General features: G+C 45.7%; 1 protein-coding gene across 2 annotated transcripts; it reads left to right on the forward strand.

Annotated features, from left to right (window-relative positions):
- Positions 1-1,437: 1,437 nt before the first annotated feature.
- On the forward strand, positions 1,438-16,435 carry Znf454 (zinc finger protein 454). 2 transcript variants are annotated; one of them, XM_048451707.3, is made up of 5 exons: positions 1,438-1,626; positions 2,557-2,690; positions 4,304-4,430; positions 4,760-4,849; positions 14,802-16,435. In XM_048451707.3, exons 2-5 carry the CDS (start codon positions 2,658-2,660, stop codon positions 16,133-16,135), a joined length of 1,584 nt encoding a protein of 527 aa, XP_048307664.3. In that variant the 5' UTR covers positions 1,438-1,626; positions 2,557-2,657; the 3' UTR covers positions 16,136-16,435. The 2 variants fall into 2 exon arrangements, with proteins under 2 accessions (XP_048307664.3, XP_048307655.3); XM_048451698.3 differs by lacking the exon at positions 1,438-1,626 and having other exon boundaries at positions 2,560-2,690; positions 4,102-4,430.
- The last annotated feature ends 5,739 nt before the right edge of the window (positions 16,436-22,174 follow it).

A 22,174-nucleotide genomic window follows, 5' to 3' on the forward strand; every position in this document is an offset into this window, starting at 1 on the left:
AATACCCGTGGTCGGTCCACATGCCTCCAAGGAGGTTGCTTGCTTGGGGCTGCTTCCATTGAGGTAGCTAGCTACCTTATGCCTTCTCAGGGACATAGCTGACTCATGTCTGCTCCCTAGGTGGTCGCTTCCTTATACCCGTTCCTGTGGACGTGGCTGCCTCAAGTCTGCTCCAGCAGAGGTCGCTGGCTCAGGCCTTTTATGTAGATGTCCCTGGCCTGGGCCTGCTCTCGGAGCTTCCTGCCTTGCACCTGAACCCACAGAGGTCTCTGGCTAGGGCCTGCTCCCTCAGCGGTTGTTCCCTTGTACCTGCTCCTGTGGAGGTCGCTTGATTTTTTTTTCAAAGCTAGAATTCAAGCCGGCAGATGCTATAACCCTGTGCTACCACCATCCCTAGCATCACCCTAAATCAGTTCTCCCCAAAATTGGTCAGTTTACAGATATGCGCATCTGTCCACTTCAAACTTCCAGTGCTTCCCTGTCACACACAAAATAAATCCTATGTCCCTGCCGTGGCTGTCAAGACCTCAGAATCACATGCACGTTCATTTTGAGCTGTTTTCTTTCCCTTTTCCCTAGCGATGATGCTAGTCTCGCTAAACATTAAATATACCAACTCCACTTCTTTGCAGGCAGCTCTTCCCAGGAAAGTCAAATCTGTAACTCCCTAGCAGGGCTCGACTGTCTTGTCACTCCCTGGTTCACTCTGTTTCTCCAGACCCTCTGCACAGTGCCTGGCACCATTTGCTCCCTAAGTGAGAGAAGGACACCTTGAAAGCGCCGGATAGACTCACTGACATTGCATCCTGAAGTGTGGCCAGCAGTCCCTGAATTGCCAATCCTCGGGTCATAGTTTAAAATTTAAATTTAATTGTTTTACTATTTTGCCAACAAGAACGTTGTTCTATGAATGCCTACTACATATTCAAAGGCAACTAGATGTCTCTAAAGGGAGGCTCTGGTATGTCACCCCACCCTCGCAGGCTCCACCCCGCGGCCCCAGAGAGACTTGTTGACCTCCAGAGTCTTCGCCTCCAGTCCGTTCCAACTCTCATCCCCAAGCACCTGGGTGACAGGCCGCTCCGCTACCTGAGGGGCTCCGTGCGCCCCCTGCCTGTCCGCCAGTCAGAAAGTGTGATGCTGACAGTCTTTCCAACCTTTTCCCTGCCTCTCGGTTTCTGGAACTTCCCGGGCTTTAGTCGCAGGTCGCAGAGTCGAGCTCCCTGGCGATAACAAAATCCTGGGCAGCCTCCAAAGGACCACAATGTTTCTCGCTCCGCTATCAGTGGAACTGCGGTTCAGTGCCTCCACGAAGCCTTCTGGGAACTGTAGTTCAACCCACAAAGCCGCTCTGCGCAGGCGTACAGCATCACTTTCGCCTCCCACTCTCCCTCTGGGAAAGAGTCCCAAAACCCTAGAGTTGCAGCACAGTGATTTGTGGGAATTTGGGTCCCTGGGTCCCGGAGCAACGCGCAGGCGCAATTCCGCTTTAGGCAGCAGGCTCCAGCTCATTGTGTCCTGATTGTTATGTGGCGGCTATGCTCTGTCGCCGCGATGGAGGCGCCTCGAAGGGCAGCCCCGCGGTGATCAACAACGTCCAGAGCCAAGCTACAGAGCGGTTGTCAGGTCTGGGGGAAGGGCGGAAGGGACGCCGAGCAAGGCTGAGTTGTGGTCTGTTTTAGAGGACTTGGATCCCATGCCCTTAACTTTGCAACACGCGTACTGAGATTTGACTCCACACAGAGAAAGGAGCGGCAGGATGGTCTTGTGGTGGAACTGAGGGATCCGAACATGACTACATATGTAGAAGGGTGGGTCAGGACCTCTAGCGTGTCTAGGAACAGACTCAGGAAGGCTGCTGCATCCTATTGATGAGTATATTCCCGGTGGGGCTTTGAGTCCTGTCTGAGGAACTTGAGAACCGGCAACTGCAGTGCAGCCCCTGGACTTGACAAAGCGGTGGAGGGTGACTTGTGTGAATGACCCTCTCTTCTCCCACAGCCCCCATGCACACACAGAGAGACACACCACACAAATAAACTGCCTTTGACTCCAGGTCCCTTAACCAAACCCAAAGGAGAATCCCGAGATCACACAAGAGTTTGGCCTGCAAGGTTTCTAACTGAAGATCCGACTTGCTTAGTTCCCTTCCCGTTTCAGAAGAAAGAAGTCGACTCTTTTCCCTCCTCCTTTCCTCTCAAACTGGGATCAAACTGTCCCAGGAGGAAAGAGTCTTCAGACTCCCAAGCATACCTGTAGGGGAGAGGACAGAATGAGAACTGCAGCTGGGGCAAGCTTTCTGCACGGGGGAAGTCAAAGTGTTTAAGATGCAGAATAGGCGGATTGGAGGCGCTGACCACAGGGAAGATGCGAAGGGGCAAAGGCACGGTGAGCAAGTCACCTTACAGACGAGGCCAGGACAGAGTCTCTCGAAATCAGTAGGGAACTGGAGGAAACTAACCAAAAAACTCATTGCTTGGGGTGGTACTGAGGATGCCAGGATTGGAATGTTCAGGCTCACACCCTGTGACTTTAGACCCAACCCTCTCATAACAGGTGCGCCGATGCCTCTAGTCTGAGGAACCCCACAGTTGCTAAGTTCCTCGGCTACCTTCTCAGTGCTTGGTGGTCCTCAGAGAGCTCACCGGAGAAGAAGGATGGCTGTCAGCCACCTCCCAGCCCTGGTCCAGGTGAGTGGGTTATGGGAGGACAGGAACACTCCGGAGGTGAGAAGTTAGGCGAACGACCAGTCAGTTCCTGCTTGCTGGCTGCTCACTCTCCTCTTGTTTTTATGAGCAAAGGCACTTTATTTAGAGGTTGAACGTTCAAGATTGGACAGCCATGTGTAGCAAGGGCTCTATGCTGCATTATATGTAGTAAATGGCACCACAAGACAGGAAAGAGAGGGGTGTGGGGAGAGGAAACCAGAAAGAGAGCCGGCGGTGTTGTAAGAACCTGCTCATAGCAGCCCCTGCCATCCAGAGAGACATGCCCCATTTCTCACTTCCCATATAAGCGCCACTTCTCACAGATTTCCCACCTCCCCACACATTTGCACCGACACCAGGCACACGGACACTGGAGGAGTGAATCATATCTGAGGCATAGCAGTTAAACACTGTTTATGTTGGCTGCCACTGGGCAGACATAACTTAGGGATGTAAAATGTGCCAGGTCTGTGTTAAACACCTGAGATGAATAACACTTCTCGAGGAATCAATGCCCAGGTTCACTTCAGCCAGTGTTTCTTGGCTCCCTGATGTGTACCGAGACCTTGGGCACAGGTAACAAACTTAATTAAGCTATCTTAAACTAACGGGGCGTTTTTTTAATTTCCACTTGCCCCTTCTTTCTCAGTGCACGCTAGCTCATTGTGAAGACCACACTGTGAGAGGTACTGTTTTCCACGCTAAATTTCAGATTCCCGAGAGAGAATTTCCAAGGAGGAGAGGAGTTATAATCAGAGAAGACATGGTGTCATAGCATAGAATGATCACTTCCGTGATGTGTGTGTGTGTGTGTGTGTGTACGCACGCACATTCACACTCACACAGGTGTCGGGATGGATAGATGAGCAGTCAAAGAAAAGTAAGACTTATTGAAAACAGCGGTTGTCTGCCAGCAAACGACGTGGATGCGTCCTGGGCAGTGCATTGGGAAGCTGTTTCATCTTGATGTGAACACAGAGAATATTCCTCCTGGCCTAGATGGTGTGGGTCAGTCATTCAGTCTGACCTCCTAGTGTACTCCGGAGACGTGGAAAACATGAAACACGTGAGGTGGCTGCTGGGAACACATGGCATGCTGTTCTACAGTAAAGATTTCTTGAATGTACAGGAGTATGCTCTAAAATAATGATTTAAAACAGCACAATAGGTGTATGAACGTTGTTTGCTGTCCTTATCAGGTGTTGGCTGCTGTACAATACTGTCTGCATTATGCGTCCATATTACTGCAAGTGCAGTATGCTTATCTAAACCGTCATCACCACATGGAAGTGTGTGTTGTGCCGACACTGCTCCCGCTACATTAGGGCTGTGGAGCTAGACGGGAGATGTTGTGGGCAAAGGAAACAAGTTCACAGTCTCACTATTTCTCTAGGACTGGTGTCAAAGTGGGGGACGAAGTATGCCTTCTGCACAAAACTCAACCACTAGGAGATGCTGAAGAGATAGATGCCTTGCTTGTCCCTCCCTGAACACCAGCTTCCCGCAGACGAAAGGTTCCCATGAGCTGCTGGGACAGCCAGGATCAGTTTCCCTGCCGTATCTCCTGGCCGGTAAGAAAGGGTTCTCTGTTTCAGGACTTGGTTACCTTCAAGGATGTGGCTGTGCTCTTCACCCAGGAGGAGTGGGGCCGGCTGAGCTCTGCCCAGAGGGCCCTGTACCGGGACGTGATGATGGAGAACTACAGCAACCTGGTCTCGCTGGGTAAGCCGGGCCCCCTGGACTGCCAAGGAGCAGAGTGGATTGGAGCTGGACCTGCTGATGATACTGCCTTCATGTCTACCATGTGTCTGCCCCCTTAGTGCCCCCAGAGCTCTGCTGAAGTCTTAGCTGTGATGTGTCCCAAGTAAGAGAGTGTGGGAACAGACTGTGTCAGGCCCAAACCACTCCTCCGTCCACACTTGCCAACATGCTCCCCTTCCTATCTGATCACCATTTCCAGAAAGTTCTGAGGACCAGGTCTCATCCTTACAATGACTCCTGTCTCCATTATGAACAGAGAAGGTCAATTTTTCTTCCTCCTTCAAAAACAGGACTCTCGGGATCCAACCCAGATGTGTTTTGTCACCTGGAGAAAGCAGACAAATGCGTGACAGAGGATGCTCGAGAAGGCTTTGTTCTTGGTAAGAATCATGCATGTGGGACACTGGGAGGAATGAGGTCTTCGCAAATGTGGCAGGCCTGGTCCACATTGTTCCAGCATGTGTATCCAGACTGGCATCTGTTATGGAAGTCTGTACTTCTCTGAGCCCTTCCTTCCATTGTTTCTTTTCTCTCTTTGTTTCACATGAATTAGATGTCTGGGGCTGGAGAGGTGGCTCCGCAGGTAAGAGTGCCTGCCCCCTCCAGAGGACCCGACTTCAGTCTCCAGCACCCACACTGGGCAGCTCATAGTTACCCGTAACTCCAGCTCCAGGGGGTCCAGCATCCTCATCTGGCCTCCATAGGCACACTGCACACACATCCATACACATAAATGAAAATAAATTTTTTAAAAATTAGCAGTCATCTTCCCCCACTCCTGTGTTGGAGTGACCTCTCTTAAATTCGATGTGCAGAAGCTGCCTGCACGTCTCTAGTGAGGAGTCTCCTAGGGCTCCGGAGACAGGTCTGTGCTTGTTGAAGCTCCCCTCTTTCCAGCAAAGCCCCACGCATGTCCTCACTTCCCTCTCGTTTCTCTAAGCACATGAACGTATATTCAAGTCACGTCCACCTGCCCCCTGTGCCAGGCTGTGTGCTTGGCTGCAGATGCCAGCAGGGCCAGGGCCTTCATATATTTTGCTATATTACTCACACTTAGCGCAGCGTGTGGCTGTTGGTGAGACTGGCTGCCTGGGATGGTGAGAACGTGACAGCTCGGCGACTGTCACTTGTCCTGAGGAATCACCGATGGGGATATGCCTTTCTGCTGCTTTGAAGTGTTTGACAAAGCTCCCTGCCTTGCCTACGATGCTGCAACGTTACACTTTCCTGGAGTGTGTAACATGCTGTAAAATATCTTTGGTGGGGGTAAGGGAGGCAGAGTCTCTCTCTACACAGGCCTGGCTGTCCTGAAACTTGCTATGTAGACCAGGCTAACCTTGAACTCATAGAAATCCACCTGCCTTTGCCTCCCAAGTGCTGGGATTAAAGACGTGTGCCACCACACTTGACCTATAAAGTACCTTTTAATACCTATTACTATTTTTTTCACTGCAATCCAGTGAAATAGGTAGAGGTTTATATTTTATAGTTGATTTCTATCTACCCACCTCCAATGTCTAGGACTCAATTTTTGATGGACTTTAATCAGCATAACTCAAAATTGCAGTTATTAAAAATATTTAATTTACCACTGATACAGCACAGTGGTAGAGCATACATGAAGTTCTAGGTCAATGTTTCTCAACCTAAGGGTCAAGACCCCTTTGGGGATTGAATGACCTTTCTACAGGGGTCACCTAAGACCATTGGAAAACATAGATATTTATATTATGACTCATAACAGTAGCAAAATTACAGTTATGAAGTAGCAACAAAAATAATCTCACCACAACATGAGAAACTAAAGGGTCACAGCATTAGGAAGATTGAGAAGGTTTTGTTGATTCTCACCCTCTTTTCCCCATCCCTCTGACCCCTCCCCATACCCACCTACCCTCTCCCAGCCTCCTCTGACCCCTCCCCCATACCCACCTACCCTCCCCCAACCTCTTTTCCACTTTTGTGTCGCATATGTCCTATTGCCCGCCCCTTCTCAGCATCTCTCTTCCCCTCTCACCGTCTCTTTCTTGTTTCATAGCCTATATCCATACAACACATAGAAACACTACTAGCTGGGATGAACATGTAATATTCCCTTCTGAGTCTGAGTTACCTCGCATAATATAATACTTTCTCTCTCCTTTCATGTTCCTGAAATTTGCCTTTTTCTTTATGGTTTCATAAAATTCACTATGTATAGGTGCCACATTTTCATTACCGTTACCTGTTGATGGACGTCTATGCTGGTTCCGTTCTCTGGCTATTGTGAATTAAGCACCAATAGACATGGATGAGATGTGGGATGTAGGGTGCTTTGGGTATCTCTTCTGTTCAAGCATGAGATAGCTGGGTCATATGGTAATTCTATTTTTAATTTTTTTTGAGAAATCTCCATCCTGATTTCCATATGGCTGTACTTTACACTCCCACCAGTAGGAAATAAGGCTTTTTCTCTTTGCCTGCATCTTTGCCAATTCTCATTCTTAGACAGTTATTTTTAATCAAGAAAGAAAAACATCATGATAGATGGTTTTGCTTTTAATGTTTTCTCTCCTCTGGGCCACAAGCTGACAGAGAGCGGCGAGCTAAGTGCTGCACGGGGTGGTCTGGGGTAGGCCTTTGTGCTTGCCGACACATTTAATCCTTAACGGATGCCCTCTGCAGCTGACCCCTCCCAGTGGAGATAATGGATTTGGGCTGATTTCATGCTGCTCTTGGGTGGAAGGTTGGGATTAGCACAAACCCACCTGACTCCAAAACTGTTGCGTTTTCTTCCCTTCTCCATGTTCCTTTTAACCATGCAGCATCCCAATGTAACATGAGGGCCAGCTTGTTGGGGTTTCTGTCCTGCCCAGTTCCCACAGCTGGAGAGCCCCAGAGAAAATCAACCACAGAGATCTCTCTAAGTTAGAAAAGCTGATTGACCCATTAGCTCAGGCTTCCTATTAACTAATTCTTATATCTTACAGTAGCCCATAATTCTTGTCTGTGTTAGCCATATGGCTTGGTACCTTTTTCAGCTGTCAGTTCACATGTTGCTTCTTCGGTGGTCTGGGCAGGAATGATGGAGGGAGCTTCCTGCTTTCCAGGATATTCCTGTTCTCTTTGCTCCACCTCTACTTCCTGTCTGGTTTTCCCGCCTATACTTCCTGCCTGGCCAATCAGCATTTATTTAAAATATGATTGACAGAATACAGACAATTCTCCCGCACCATCCCAAGGAAAACTACTAGACCTCAAGTGCCTCCTGGCCGTTTTTATACATCCTTCCTTGTTTATGCCTCCATGTCTCGTACCCTTTAACTCTCAATTCTTGTTTGATCTATGAATGTATTCATTTATAACCATGCAGAGTTTCACTTATAATTTTGTTTATTTGTGTGTGTGTGTGTGTGTGTGCAAGTGTGTGTGTGTGCATGTATGCAAGTGTGCATGTGTGTACAGATACCTACGTATACAGAAGCAGGAGGATGTTGAGCATCACTCTCTGCCTTATTCCCTTGAGGCAGGCTCTTTCACTGAACCTGAAGCTGGCTGTTTTTCAGCTAGTCTGGTGGCCAACAAGCTCCAGTGATTTTCCTGTCTCTGCCACTGTCCTCTCCATGGCTGGGGTTACAGCTGCTTGTGACCACACTCAGTCTTTGCACAGTGCTAGGAATACAAACTCAGGGTCTCATGGGACCTCAGCAAGCACTCTTACCCGCTGAGCCATCATCCCCACCCCCATTTATCATTTTCTTTTGTGTTTTGTCCTCTTATTCTCTGTCTTCATTGCAATTTATTAGGAATATTTTTAGAGCTGATATAATGACCTTCCACTTAGCATTATATTTTCTTTTTTGACCTTAAAATACACTTATTTTGAATCTTGTGCTCTGACTATAAAAATAGCATAACTTTTCAACATTTACGTGCTGAAATTATGTGCTACTTTGCCCAGCAAAAGTTCTACTTCTGTTTTCAATATTGGGGGTTGAACTGAGAGCCTCATACATTCTCTACCACTAACCTGTGTACCCAGCCCTAAGGAGTTTAAGCAGTGATAAAGATGCATTATTTGTATCCTGCCGCCCAGTTTAAGAAAGAGATCTATATTGGCGAATCAATCCCACACCAGTTATGTTTTAAGGGGTTATTTATTTTGGGGGGTAAAACTTACATACACCATAAACCGTCAGGAAGGGAGCCTAGTCACCGGAGCAGGAGCCGGGAGCAGGAGCCGGAACCAAGAGGGCCTGATCCGGATCTGTGTCTCTTTTTAAAAGAGAAATATACCACGCCCCAGTGGGCTGGTATTTCAGCAGCTATTGGCTAACTGTGGGCTCGTGCTTCAGCGACTATTGGCTGAGGCAGCGGAAGATACTCCCACAACAGATCTAACCCCACCATTGAAGTTCAGTATGGTTCCTCACATCTTCCTCCTAGTACACCAGAAAGCCACTAACTTGGTTTCAAATGTTGTGGTAGTAATTGGTGGTGGTGTGGGTGGTGGTTTTTTCAAGACAGGGTTTCTCTGTGTAGATCTGGCTGTCCTGGAACTTGCTCTGTAGAGCAGACTGGCCTCAAACTCAGAGTGATGTGTACCACCACATCTGGCTTTTTTTATTTTTATTTTAATGGGCAGGGTCGGGTAGCATGGCAGTGCACGTGGGTGCAGTGCTCTCAGAGACCAGAAGAGGGCATCCTGTAGCTGGAGTTACAGGCAGTTGTGAGTCCCATTCCCCGCACTACCACTGGTACCAGAAAGGGAAGTCAGGTCCCCAAGGTGCTGACTGAGCTTTCTCTTTTCAGCCACACTAGCTTTGTTTTGTGTCAGTATTTCCTGGACTTCTTTTCTGGGTCTTATTGTGTTGCTGTGGCAAAATAACTGAGAGAAATGAAGGAAGGACCTCAGAAGGAAAGTCTATTCCAGCTCAGTTTCAGAGTTTGTAGTCCATGGTGAGCTGGCTCCATTGCTTTTGGCCCCGTAGCAAGACAGAAGCACCATAGAGAAGTGGGGAGGAAACTTCCACTTCATGGTGGCCTGGAAGCTAAGGGACAAAATAGAAAGGGGTCAGGAACAAGACATACTCATAGCAACATGCCTTCTCCAGCCAAATCTTGCCTCCTCATAGCTCATTCTACTAGGAACTAAAAATTAATGAGGTTCAGACTTGGGGGTGGCTTAATGTGTAAATGCTCGCTGTGCAAACACAGGGACCTGACTTCAGAAGGCCACCTCTTGGGTAAAGCTGTACATGACATCATACATCTGTAACCCTGGCATTGGAGGGTAGAGGAAGCCACCCAGAGTTAACCTTTGACCTCTACAAGTGTTCTCGGCTACCACCCTGGCTAGATCTCTAAATTCTGCATGTGAGATGACATTGAACTTTTCATTCCCAGTGGTCTTTGAACTGCTGTCATTCTCTGCCCCCCCCTTGTAAAGGTAAATGTAAACTTTCTTTGAATAGAGCATGGTATTGAGACACAACCTTTGATATTTAAAATCACCTTTACCACTGATCCATCTCCCTGGTCCTATTCTAATTTTTTTTTAAGTAAACTGATTTTGAAGTAATGTGTAATATAGAAAAGTATGTATATTTTAACTGTATAATCCAATAAATTTTAACAACATGAACATATCTATATAACCAACATTCATATAAAGAAAAATTACTGTGACCCCAGTAACCCTTACTCCCAGTCCCTTCTCTTTCTTTTTTTTTTTTTAAAGATTTTTATTTATTTATTATGTATACAACATCCCTTCCATGTACGCTTGTATGCCAGAAGAGGGCACCAGATCTCATTACAGATGGTCGTGAGCCACCATGTGGTTGCTGGGAATTGAACTCAGGACCTGCGGAAGAGCAGTCAGTGCTCTTAACCTCTGAGCCATCTCTCCAGCCCCTCCCTTCTCTTTCTTTTGATCCAATGGTAACACATTTATTTTGTCCTTTCTTAAATTATGTAATGGGCTTGTGAGGACTTCACTCGTCTCTATCTGCCATCTCTTTCAAGTCACGTGGCATGCGGCAGCAGCTGGCTCACCCTCATGACCCTCTGTGATTTACCACAGAGACTGGTCGCAGTGTGGGGATGCTGTGTGGCGTCTGGTTTCCTTCTGCCTTGGAGGTCTTACGGAATGCTTGACAGCTGTGACCAGTTCTCCGGCTTATAGAAATCACGTGCGTGCACGTTTTTGTCCAGTGTGTCCCTAGCGAAGTAGTTTCCACAATGCTTGTGCTGACTTCTGTTCCAACCAGCAGAAAAGCGGAGCTCACGTCCTTTCACACCCTTGGAGTGTGCCGGCACTCTGGAGGGTGTGCGGAGTGTCTCAGTTGATGACGCTGAGACTCATTATAGCTTTATCTACTTAAAACGCCTAAGCATGCTACTGCTTAGAGTCTGTAAGACTTCTCTCCCTTTCTGTCTGACCTCCTCTAATGGATTTGGAGGACTGGATAGTGAGGATTTCGGTTCCCACTCTAAACAATGTTGCCGTCTGATAAACACAAGTTTTCAATGTTTATTTCAATGTTTAAGGCAGTGTGATGTATTATAGTTCTTTTTCTTTCTGTGGCTACTGCTTGTGTCTTTTTAAAACTGTATTGTGGAAGGGCAGTGGGGGAAGAGGTCAGAGGACAGCTTTTCAGGATTTGATTCCCTCCTTGGTTTTGAGGCAGGGTGTCTCCTGTTTCTGCTTTTGTATTCATACTCTAGCCTAGTTGGCCTGCGAGGTCCCGGGCAGTACTCCTGTCCCCACGTCCCATCTCCCCATAGGAGTGCTGAGACTACAGATCACTCACCTGGTCATCTCCCCACCCCTTGTGTCCCCTTTGAAGGCATCTTAACTGATGAAAGTCTATTCTCTCTCATAGCTCTATTATTTTATCTTCCATCTTTAGGCCCACAATTTGATTTTCTCTCTGGGTTTCCAACTTACCAGGATCACTTACTAAAAAGACCATATTTCCCCGAGTGTCCCTCCCCTCCCCTTGTCAGGCATACTCCGGCTGCTAATATATGGGTCAATTCCGGGTCCTGTAGTCCGTTCTGTGAGTCTGTGTATGAGCCATCATTGCACTCTGTCTAATCTCATGCTATTCTAACGCTCCCAATTACTCTGGAGTTGTAATGAGTCTTATACTCGTCAACACACGTTTTCCAGTCTTGCTGTTTATTGCATTTAGAATTTTAGCCTTGCCCATTCAGTTTCTGCAAAATTCCTGATAAGATATTGGGCAGAATTTTCCCAAATGTATAGTTTAAGTGGGGAATTTAGAGTATTCTTTTCCTTTGGCTATGGAATATTCCTACTGTTTTTAGGTTTTTGCTAATTTCTTTGAAATGTTATTGTCTGAGGAATAACAGTCCTGCTCATCTTTTGTCAACCCGTATTTACTCTACAGTGTTGATGCTTTTGATGTAAAATTCATCTTTGGGGAGTGTCATTTTTTAATTACTTTCTAATTACTTATGTATGTATTGATATACTGTAATTTTGACATTCCCTAATTAATTCTTATATGGCATTTTATAAGAATATAGGTACAGCCAGTTCTGGTGGTGCAGGCTGGTAGTTTATGCTGAAGGAGGCAGAGGATCTGGAATTCGAGGCCAGCCTGGGATACACATTAAAATAAATAAATAAATAAATAACATAATTATGTCAAATGATGACATTTTAATTTCTTCTTTTCCAAGTATTAATCTAATGGCGAATCAATCCCACACCAATTATGTTTTAAGAGGGTATTTATTTTGGGGGGTAAAACTTACATACACCATAAACCGTCAGGAAGGGTGCCTAGTCGCTGGAGCAGGAGCCGGAACCAAGAGGCCCAAGCCAAGACTTGCGGCTCTTTTTAAAAGAGAAATATACCACGCCCCAGTGGGCTACTATTTCAGTGGCTATTGGCTGACGGAGCGGAAGACGCTCCCGCAGCATTAACCAATTTTGTTTTTTATGTTTGTTTGTTTGTTTTTTGAGGTAGGATCTCATTATGTAGCCCTGGCTGTCCCAGAACTACTTCTGTAGACCAGGCTGGCCTCAAGCTCACAGAGTCTCATAAACTCACCTGCCTCTGCCTCCTGAGCCCTGGAATTAAAGGGGTGTGCCACCACTCCCCAGCTCAATTTTGATTTTTTTTTTTGAGGTAGGGTCTTGCTGTATAGCTTAAGCTGGTCTGGAACTCTTTATATAGCCCTGGTTGGCCTTGGATTTGTGATTCTCCTGCCTCTGTCTCCCCAGTGCTGAGACTCTGGGCTGGCCATCTCATCTAACTCAAGCTATTATGTGCTCATGATGAAGTTTTCCCTGTGAGGCAGTTTGTGTTGATGATTCTAAGTGTTTTGTAGATACAGGCTCGTTTAGATTTTGTTTTGTACGTTCATGTTGTTACACTCTCCTGGAAGCTTGAGCCAAACCACCATGGTTGCCATTCTGTCTCTGGTAATGTTTTTATCTTGCAAGCCTGTGTGAACTCTGTCCTGGTGCTGCGTCAACCCTTGAAGTACCGTACACTCTAAGTGGAGGAAACACAAAGAAAATCCACATAGGCACCTCACAGGAACACTGCTGGAGACTGGCATTAGTAACACAGGCTTCTTTCATGTCCTCCCTTGTCTTGTTAAAGGCATATCAGGTTTTTAAATTCTTGCTTTTTAAATCTCTTGATAGCTTGTTTTCTTTATTGTTTCCTTCTTTATTGGATTAGTTTTCTCTTTTTTTAATCTCTTGATGTTAATAGTCAGTTTATCTGTATATTTCCTGTTTGGAAGCCTTGGCTGGTATCTGTACTGACAGCTCCATTTAGTTCAAAGACTTCCCATTGTCATGGTTTCTCCTTTGACATGTCAATTCTGTAGACATGCATCACTCTCCTGCTGTTTGCTCTGGTTTGACTTTGAGTATTTTGAAGTTCTGCCCTAGGTGTACACACAGCAGGGGATTAGCTATTGTGCTCCTGGAATATCGCCCCTTGTATTTTTGTGTGCCTTCTTTGATTCATTACATTTTTTCATACAATTTATTTTGCTCATGTTGTTTTCCTCCTCCTTTTTAGATCCTCCACCCCCAAATTTATGCATGCTCTCTCTCTTTCTTTCTCTCTTTCTCTAAGTTTTGGAGACAGAATCTTCTTTCTCTCAAAAGATTTTATTATTTATTTATGTGCGTGCTCGTGTTTTCCTGTGTGTATATTTGTGTACCTGGTGCATGCAAAGGCCAGAAGGGATTAGATACCCTGAAACTGGGGTAACAGATGTATATTAGTCATTATGTGAGTGCTGGGAAATGAACCTGGATCTTCTGGAAAAGCAGCCAGCGCTCTTAACCACTAAGCCATCTCTCTATTCCCCAAATCTTTTTAAAAATTTATTTATTTATTTTACATCCTGACCATAGCCTCCCTTCCCTCCTATCCTCCCACTTCCTTCCCCTATCTGCCTTCCTCCATATTCACTAAGAAAGGGGGGATGCCTTCCGTGAGCATCAACAAAGTATGGCATATCAAGCTGCCTGTAAGATCAAGTACCTCCCCCTCTATTTAGGCTGAGCATGGCATTTCAGCCTGAGGAATAGATTTCCATGAGCCAACCAAAGCACCAGAGACAGCCCCTGCTCCCATTGCCAGGAATCCTACAAATAGACCAAGCTACACAACTGTCACATATACATAGAAGGCCCAGTTTGGTCTCATGAAGGCTTGCTGGTTGTTGGTTCAGACTTTTTGAGTTCCCATGAGCCAGGCTAGCCATTTCTGTGGGGTTTCCTGTGATGTTCCTGACCCTCCAGCTCCGACAATCCCTCCTCCCTCTCCTTATCAGGATTCCCTGAACTTGGTCCAATGTTTGGCCGTGAGTCTCTGAATGTGCCTCCATCAGTCACTGCATAAGGCTCTCTGACAACCGGGATAGTCAACAATCTGATCACAGGCATCCCCCAAACTTTACTCTTTTAACCCAGGTTAGCCTCAAACTCATCGTGGACCATCTGCCTCAACCTCTCAAATGTTGGGATTACAAGCATGAATCAAACTTGGCCTATATTAGATATTTTTGAGCTTTAAAAGATGAAATCTATTTAATGACAAAGAAATGAATACTGTTCTCAGAATTCCAACCTTTGAAATCAAGCTCCCAAACACTCCTGCCTCAGGTATAGCATTAGATAAGCCTCCACCATACTCCTGTGTTCACGCCTCTGGCTCTTTCCCTTCATATTCCCACGTTAAGTCTTCAACTGCAGTTTCTTTGTTAGCGTTATTAGCAGGCTGTTCATCTCATTCCATCAAGTTGTTTCACCAGGGAAAAAGTGACGTTTCTGTTTTCAATATCTTTCAGGGGGGATCACAATGACCACGAGTAAGAGATTTCTCAGGGCAGATACCCCTAAAAACAAATCGAATCAATGGATAATGAAGGATAGAGTCAGCAGAGGGACTCACTGGGAATGTGCTAACCTGCTAGACTGGACATTCCGGGATGGTCAGGAGGTCAGGTTGCAGCAAGTGGTCCTCACCCAGCAGGACACTCCAGCAAAGCTTTGTGGACAGAAAGTCCAGGCATCCGAGAAGGGCTGCACAGGGAACTCACTACCCATCCGAAGTCAGAGATCTCAAGCAAACAAAAAAGTGTTTGAATGCAGTGAGTGTGGAAAAGCCTTCTCTAAGAGTTCCACCTTTAAGACACACCAGAAAATTCACACTGAAAAACTCAGCACAAGTCAGGAAACGCCTATTAAAGAAAAGCGCTATGAATGTAGAGAATGTGGGAAAGCCTTTCACCAGAGTACACACCTCATCCATCACCAAAGAATTCACACTGGTGAGAAACCATATGAATGTAAGGACTGTGGCAAGGCCTTCTCAGTGAGCTCTTCGCTTACCTACCACCAGAAAATCCATACTGGAGAGAAGCCTTTTGAATGTGATGTTTGCGGGAAAGCCTTTATCCGGAACATACACCTTTCCCACCACCAGAGAATACATACTGGAGAGAAGCCTTTCCAGTGTGACGTTTGTGACAAAGCCTTTGTTTGCAGAGCGCATCTTACCAAACACCAGAACACCCACAGTGGGGACAAACCCTATAAATGTAATGAGTGCGGGAAAGCCTTCAATCAGAGCACAAGTTTTCTTCAGCACCAGAGAATACACACCGGAGAGAAACCCTTTGAATGCAATGAGTGTGGAAAGGCTTTCAGGGTGAACTCTTCCCTCACGGAACACCAGAGAATTCACACAGGGGAGAAACCATATAAGTGTAGCGAGTGTGGCAAAGCATTCAGGGATAACTCATCCTTTGCGCGACATCGGAAAATTCACACTGGAGAGAAACCTTACAAATGTGGCTTGTGTGAGAAAGCCTTCAGGGACCAGTCAGCCCTCGCACAGCATCAGAGGATTCACACGGGGGAAAAGCCTTACACGTGTCACATCTGCGAGAAAGCCTTCAGTGACCACTCAGCCCTTACCCAGCACAAGAGAATCCATACACGAGAAAAGCCGTACAAGTGTAAAACCTGCGGGAAAGCTTTTGTTCGAAGCACACACCTCACTCAGCACCAGAGGATCCACACGGGAGAGAAACCATATAAATGTGGCAAATGTGGGAAAGCCTTCAACCAGACTGCAAACCTCATCCAGCATCAGAGGCATCATCTTGAAGAAAAGTGATGTGAATGCAGCTCGTATGGATATGCTGTGGGAATGACGACATTCACTACTCAATATAAGAGAATACGTAAAGAATCGCAGTGGAGTCTTTTAATAAGATCGTTGTATTTACTGGGAGCCAAGTTTCATGATGCCATGGGTTTTGAGAATGTTAAGAATGGCAAAGTATGTTTACTCTCTTTTTAGTACTGCCTCAGTTGGAAAGTGGTATTTTTTTATTGGCCTGAATTACCAAGTATTAGAACCAAAATGAAACTTCATTAAAAGTATAAATGTCAGTTTATCAAGTGTAACATGAAAGGCTGGCTTGTTTGTTGGGGTTTTCTGTCCTTCCTGCCCCCCCAGCTATTTAGTCCCAGAGAAAAATCACCCACAGGACTCTATAAGTTATAAAGCTAATTGGCCCATTAGGTCAGGCTACTTATTAGCTAACTCTCACATCTTGATTAACCCACTTTTCTGATCTATTTTAGCCATGTGGCTCAGTACCTTTTTCAGTGGGGCAGCTCACATCCTGCTGCTTCGGTGATCTGGGCAGGAATGGGAGGAATCAGCTTCCTCCTTCCCAGAATTCTCCTGCTGTCCTTGCATCATTTCCACTTCCTGTCTGGTTTTCCCGCCTACACCTCCTGCCTGGCCAATCAGCATTTATTTAAAACATGATTGACAGAATACAGACAATTCTCCCACACCAATCAAGTTCACGGTTTGTTAAGATAATTATAAAATTATAAAAATTAAGGTTGAGAAGCAAATGAACAAAAATGTACGAAAATGGTCTATATGCATTTTATTCTAAATGTTCTTCTATAAGAAAGTTGCCATCAGTCACCCACGCTTGAGTGGAGTCATTTAAATCATTCTTCTCATGAATCTGCTTCTGTTTCAGCCACCTTTGAACCCACCTGCTCACTCGCTCCTTATCCGTGTTCTTCTGGGGAGGTTCATTTGAATCGCATGACCCTCTTCTGACTTAGTTCCAACTATTATTGCCATGTTCCTTGCTATCACCACCATGGTCATTATTCATAATGCAGATCTGAGCTGCAGAACTAGCAGTGTCCGTTATACTAGACTTTGCACTCAAATCCAGCTTCCAGAACTCAAGGTCTCTTTCTGGAGGCAGAGAGTCATCAAAGGTATGGTACAAGACCTCAGCTCACTACGATGCCAATAATACCTAAATAAGGACTTTTACCCTCTGGCCGTTCCAAGCCATTGTGAAGTTATACTGTCCACAGGAGTCAGGGGCTTGATCGACTTCACTGGGACAGTCCCTAGCATCTAGTTGTGGTTGATATGCCTGGCCACTTCCACTTTGATTCTCTCCATAACAGCTGACATGAGAGAGGGCCTCTAAGGCCAGTTTTCAGATGCTCTGGCCCATTACTTGTTCCCCATCAGTTCTTTGTACCTAACTACATTAGAATGTATCTGCCTCTCTCATATTATTGGTCTTCGTCGAGCTTTTATCTGGGTTTCTGAAGGTATTAATTCTATGGTCTATAAAAGCAACATGCCTCTAATTTCTCCTTATATGTTTGAAAGGTCATTTCTTCTCCTCTATTGGGGCATCTTACCACTTAAAGACTCCATTGTTCTGACAGTGTTGAACAAAATATCAAGCAGTTCCATGGGTCCTGAGATGAACAATAGCACCATTGACATTCTCTGGTCAGGGCCAGACCCAGGCCTAAAGGCTGTGACCGGCTAATCCTACAGGCAGGTCTTTTGCCACCATTAATCCCTCAATATTGTTTTTAGACATCACAATCACAACCATGCGTCTTCCTGTATGCAGGCCCTGGGGACAACTTCCACACCACAAGGACAAGGGATCAGTACCACTGCAAGGTGGTACGTACTCCACAATGAAGAGGGAGGAGCCAATAAACTCATTCCAGGAGGGACGTTCCGGGTTCCTGGTTTGTGCAAGTGTTTATGAAGCTGGGTTCTCTTGTCCCCTAAACTCTACCCTCAGTTAAAGAAGAGGAAATTCTATATTGTGTCAGACTCAAGGTTGTTACATAGACCTGGAAACTTTGGGCACCTCAAAACCTAAGTTCAGTTTTCAGCCATGTGGGCAGGCTTCTCATGTTAAGTGACTGAAATCACATGTCCTCCATTGTACATCTAAAGGGGCATTTCAGGAGGTTATGTGGCACTCCCAAGGGTGTGTACCCACACAGCCATCTGCAATCTCACATGACTGGACCTACAGACTGTGTATCAACCTGCAGCACCTTGTTCCCTGGTAGTGACGCCTGCTGACAGCATTCCATATGACCTTCTGGGTCCTGACTCACACAAACCCTCCCTCGCCTTTATCATGAGTCTCTGAGAGTTTGCAAGTTCCTTTTTATTTTGTATTGGTTTGTTTTGTGACAAAGGCCTTTGTAAGCCAGGCCTGTCCAAAACTCACAAAGTCCAAGACGACCTCAAATTTATGGCAATCCTCCTGCCTCAGGCTCCCAAGTATCCCGCTTGAGAGTCACATATCTCATTTTGCCGTTCATCTTTTTGCTAATAACAAAGTTGCCACCTCCAAATGGTAAGTACTGCATATATGTCAGGGAGACTGTCCCCTTTATCTTAGTGACAGCCTAGGAGAGTAGCTGCAGTCTCCTTTTCTCTGAGCTCATTTTCCTCAGGTGTCGCTCGTGAAATTATACTCATTTACTCCTCCCTTTCTGAGAAACAGAAAGGCATTAAATAACCTGATAAATATACCTGGGCCAACTTGAATGTCTTGTAGTGGTACTTGGCCGGGTGTTCTACCAGATGGTTGACTGTGTGTCATCCTGTCTTGACTAGGAGAGCCATTGCCTGGTCACTCTTCTGTTCTTTTCTAATCTGAAGTAGCATGAACTGTCAACATGGCTGATGGGACTACCCCAACGTCACCTTTGACCCTTAGTGTGCATTTTCAGGAACCTTGAGATATCTGTGTTCTCAAGCCAGGAGTGGTGGTGCAGGCTTTTAATCCCAGTGCTCAGGAGGTAGAGGCAGGCAGAGCTCTGAGTCTGAGGGCTATAGAGAGAGACCCTGTCTCAAAAAGTTTCTCCCACGTGCTCTCTTCTGATCTCCTTAGTTTTAGACAAGACATCAGGCTATTGAGGACTTTTCCCCACCCCCTGCTAGTCAGGTTAATTTCAAGGCAGTTGCTAGGAAGAGCAATTTCTTGCATCTCTAGTCTTACTGATTGGCTACTTACGTACCCTAACCATGGCAGAAGGACCAGTGCTCGGGACCTCTCAAGATTACAGTTTGAAGCTGTCCATGGCTCATCCTCCGCAGCTTTCTTCATACATCCCATTCACCCTCTGAGCTCCACACAGTGCAGAGATGACTCCCAACACTCATGATACTGTCTCCTGGCAGCCTGTCTGCCTGTGGCAGAGGAGATACTGAATTTGCTTGCAACGTCCGTCTCCTCAGTCCCTCATCTGGACTATGGTGAGTTAAAGAGCCACCTCCCTTCAGAGCTTTCCTTCTTCCTGCTGAGCTGCCCAGAGGGAAGACACATCAGAAGTGGCAGTGTCATAGTGCTCAGGGGAGGCTTGAGTGGTGTTCCTTCCAAAGCTGTTTCGTGTCTGTGGACTCCCACAAACAGCCACTGAAGCTCTCTGCCCTTTGGAGGGAAATCTCCTCTTTCAAATCTCCTTTTTTGTCAGGACTTCCTCAACTTCCCGATTTTATTCTTGGGTCCCCTCCCCCTGTTTACCTAAGATTGCCTGGCCCTGGCAATCTTAAGTTGCATGTCTCAACCTGTCACCTTCTGTATCCACTGACTGCTTTCAAGACGTGGCTGGAGGTTAGCTCAGAAGCTGCAGGCACCTGCTGCTCTTCCGGAGGACTGGAGTTAGGTTCCCAGCAACAGTTTCACATGGCTCACAGCTGCCTCTAACTCCAGCTCCAGGGGACCTGATGCCTCCCAAGAGACTGCAGTGTTGTTAACTGTGAGAAATGAGTTATCTTGGCCAAAGTCACCCATCTAGTAAGGGGTAGAATGGACCTAATCTCATGTTTTCTCTGTTTGCTATTTATGTGTATGGGTGCTTTGCTTGCATGTTTACGTGTGTATCTTGCACTTGTCTGGTACCTGTGGAAGCCAGGAGAGGGAGTTGGATCCCCCCCCCATGAAGTTACTTCATTGCCAAAGTACTAATGAAAACAATCAACATTTCATTTCTGTCCATCTAAATACTCAAAGCAGCCCCCACCTCTAAGCCCCAAGAAATGAAAACTATTTAGGAAAATTTTTACATTTAGAAATAAAAGCATTCAGAGTAATAAAGAGTATTTCATTTTTGCTGTTGATTTCCTTTGTTTGTTGAAATAGGGGTCTCGTGTAGTCCAGGTTGACCTTGAACCAACTATGTAGCTGAAGCTGACTTTGAACTCCAATTCGCCTGCCTCCAGCATGTGCCACTATGCCAAGCAGTTACAGGTGTTTCTGAGGATCATTCGTTCTAATAGACGATGGAAGAAATTTATATACGATTGAACATTTTATTATATTTTAGAAGAAATTTTGCAAACTGATAACCAAAGAAGCAACAGAAAACTGAAACCAAACATTTGGGGAGTGTTGTATTTGTTAACTAGGATTCACTCAATAAAATGAAAAAGCAATGTGTGTAATGCATTGTTGGGGGTAAGTTCCCAAGAAGCAAGCTTGTCATACATGTGACAAAACTAGAATATGTGTGACAAAAATTTCACACCGTTGAGAAAATATAAGTCTATTATTAATATAAAAAATCTCTTACATACAAGCTTCAGTTCCATGGGAGGAAAGGTTATGAACAGTGAATGAAGCTTGATCGAGGGGCAATCTTTCTCCGATTTGAGCAGCTCATGCTGGGTAGAAAAACTAATCATAATAAAGCTGGACTAGGCCTCTGATCCAGAGCGCCACATCTGCTGGACCCTACAAGATGTAGCAGGAGAATTAACTCAAGGGCAGGGGATATGATAAAGCCTTCAGATACAGTCTAGCTTTTATTCCACAGGGAGAAAAAGACCATACTAGCATAATCTCCTGTAAGATTCACAAATGTGAAGGAAAAAAAATCACAAAACTTTATTGGGGAATTCAGATTGATGGACCTGATATCTGGTCATTCAAAACTATGAAGGGAACTCTTGGGGAGTTTCCAGTCCCCCAGTGAGCTCAAAAAGGAAGAATGAAAGAACCAAGGGGAGGAATTTCAGACGAGAGGCCTCTTGTTTAAGTCACAACTTGGGTACAATGAAGGATTCAGAAAGGACAGAAACCTCACGGATGTATTAAATATGACAAGTTCTGCCACTCTACACAAAGTCAGTCATGAAATGGAGAAAACAATGACCAAACGCACATGAGAGCCCTGGGAGGAAGGTGGAACTCATCGTGAATTAAGGACTTCCCACCAGAGGGCAAGGACCAGAAGTGGGGTCTCTGGTGGGAGGCTAGGATTCTAGTCAGTAGCCTCAGCTGGCGAGGAACCCATGAAGTGCAGTCAGTGGAAAACACTAGAACTCATTCTAACTCGAAGCCTGAGGGAAACCACATGAATGGCAAAAGAAAAAAAAATGGTGGAGAAACTTTCAACTAGAAGTCAGAACTCACCACAGAGAAACACAAATCAGTCGGTACAGGACAATCTTTATTCAGACCGTGGCTCACTGAGTCCAGAAGAGATCAGTCACATGGGCAAGGCTCTCTCAAGAGGACACATTTCACAGGGACAAGGCTCTCTCAAGAGGACACATTTCACACTAGGGACTCAAACAGGACAGAAGCTTTGGTAGAAGCCTCAGAAAGACTTCTGCAGGATATGCAATACCACACTTTGAATTGTGAGAAAACTGGGAACACATGAGGCAAGGAAGGGGAATCCTATACAGCAGAAATATTCTAAAGATAAGCCTTGTCGGTGTCTTCAGAATGCTAAAGTATTGTACCTCGAGGTCAAAGCCCACTACCTTGGAGCATCTGTTTATTGAAGTGCAGCTCACTTTCAAAAATTAGTTAAATACCTTAGTTAAGTACCT

This window comes from Myodes glareolus, chromosome 9 (assembly GCF_982192425.1).
Source record: "Myodes glareolus chromosome 9, mMyoGla1.1, whole genome shotgun sequence".
Classification (NCBI taxonomy): domain Eukaryota; kingdom Metazoa; phylum Chordata; class Mammalia; order Rodentia; family Cricetidae; genus Myodes; species Myodes glareolus.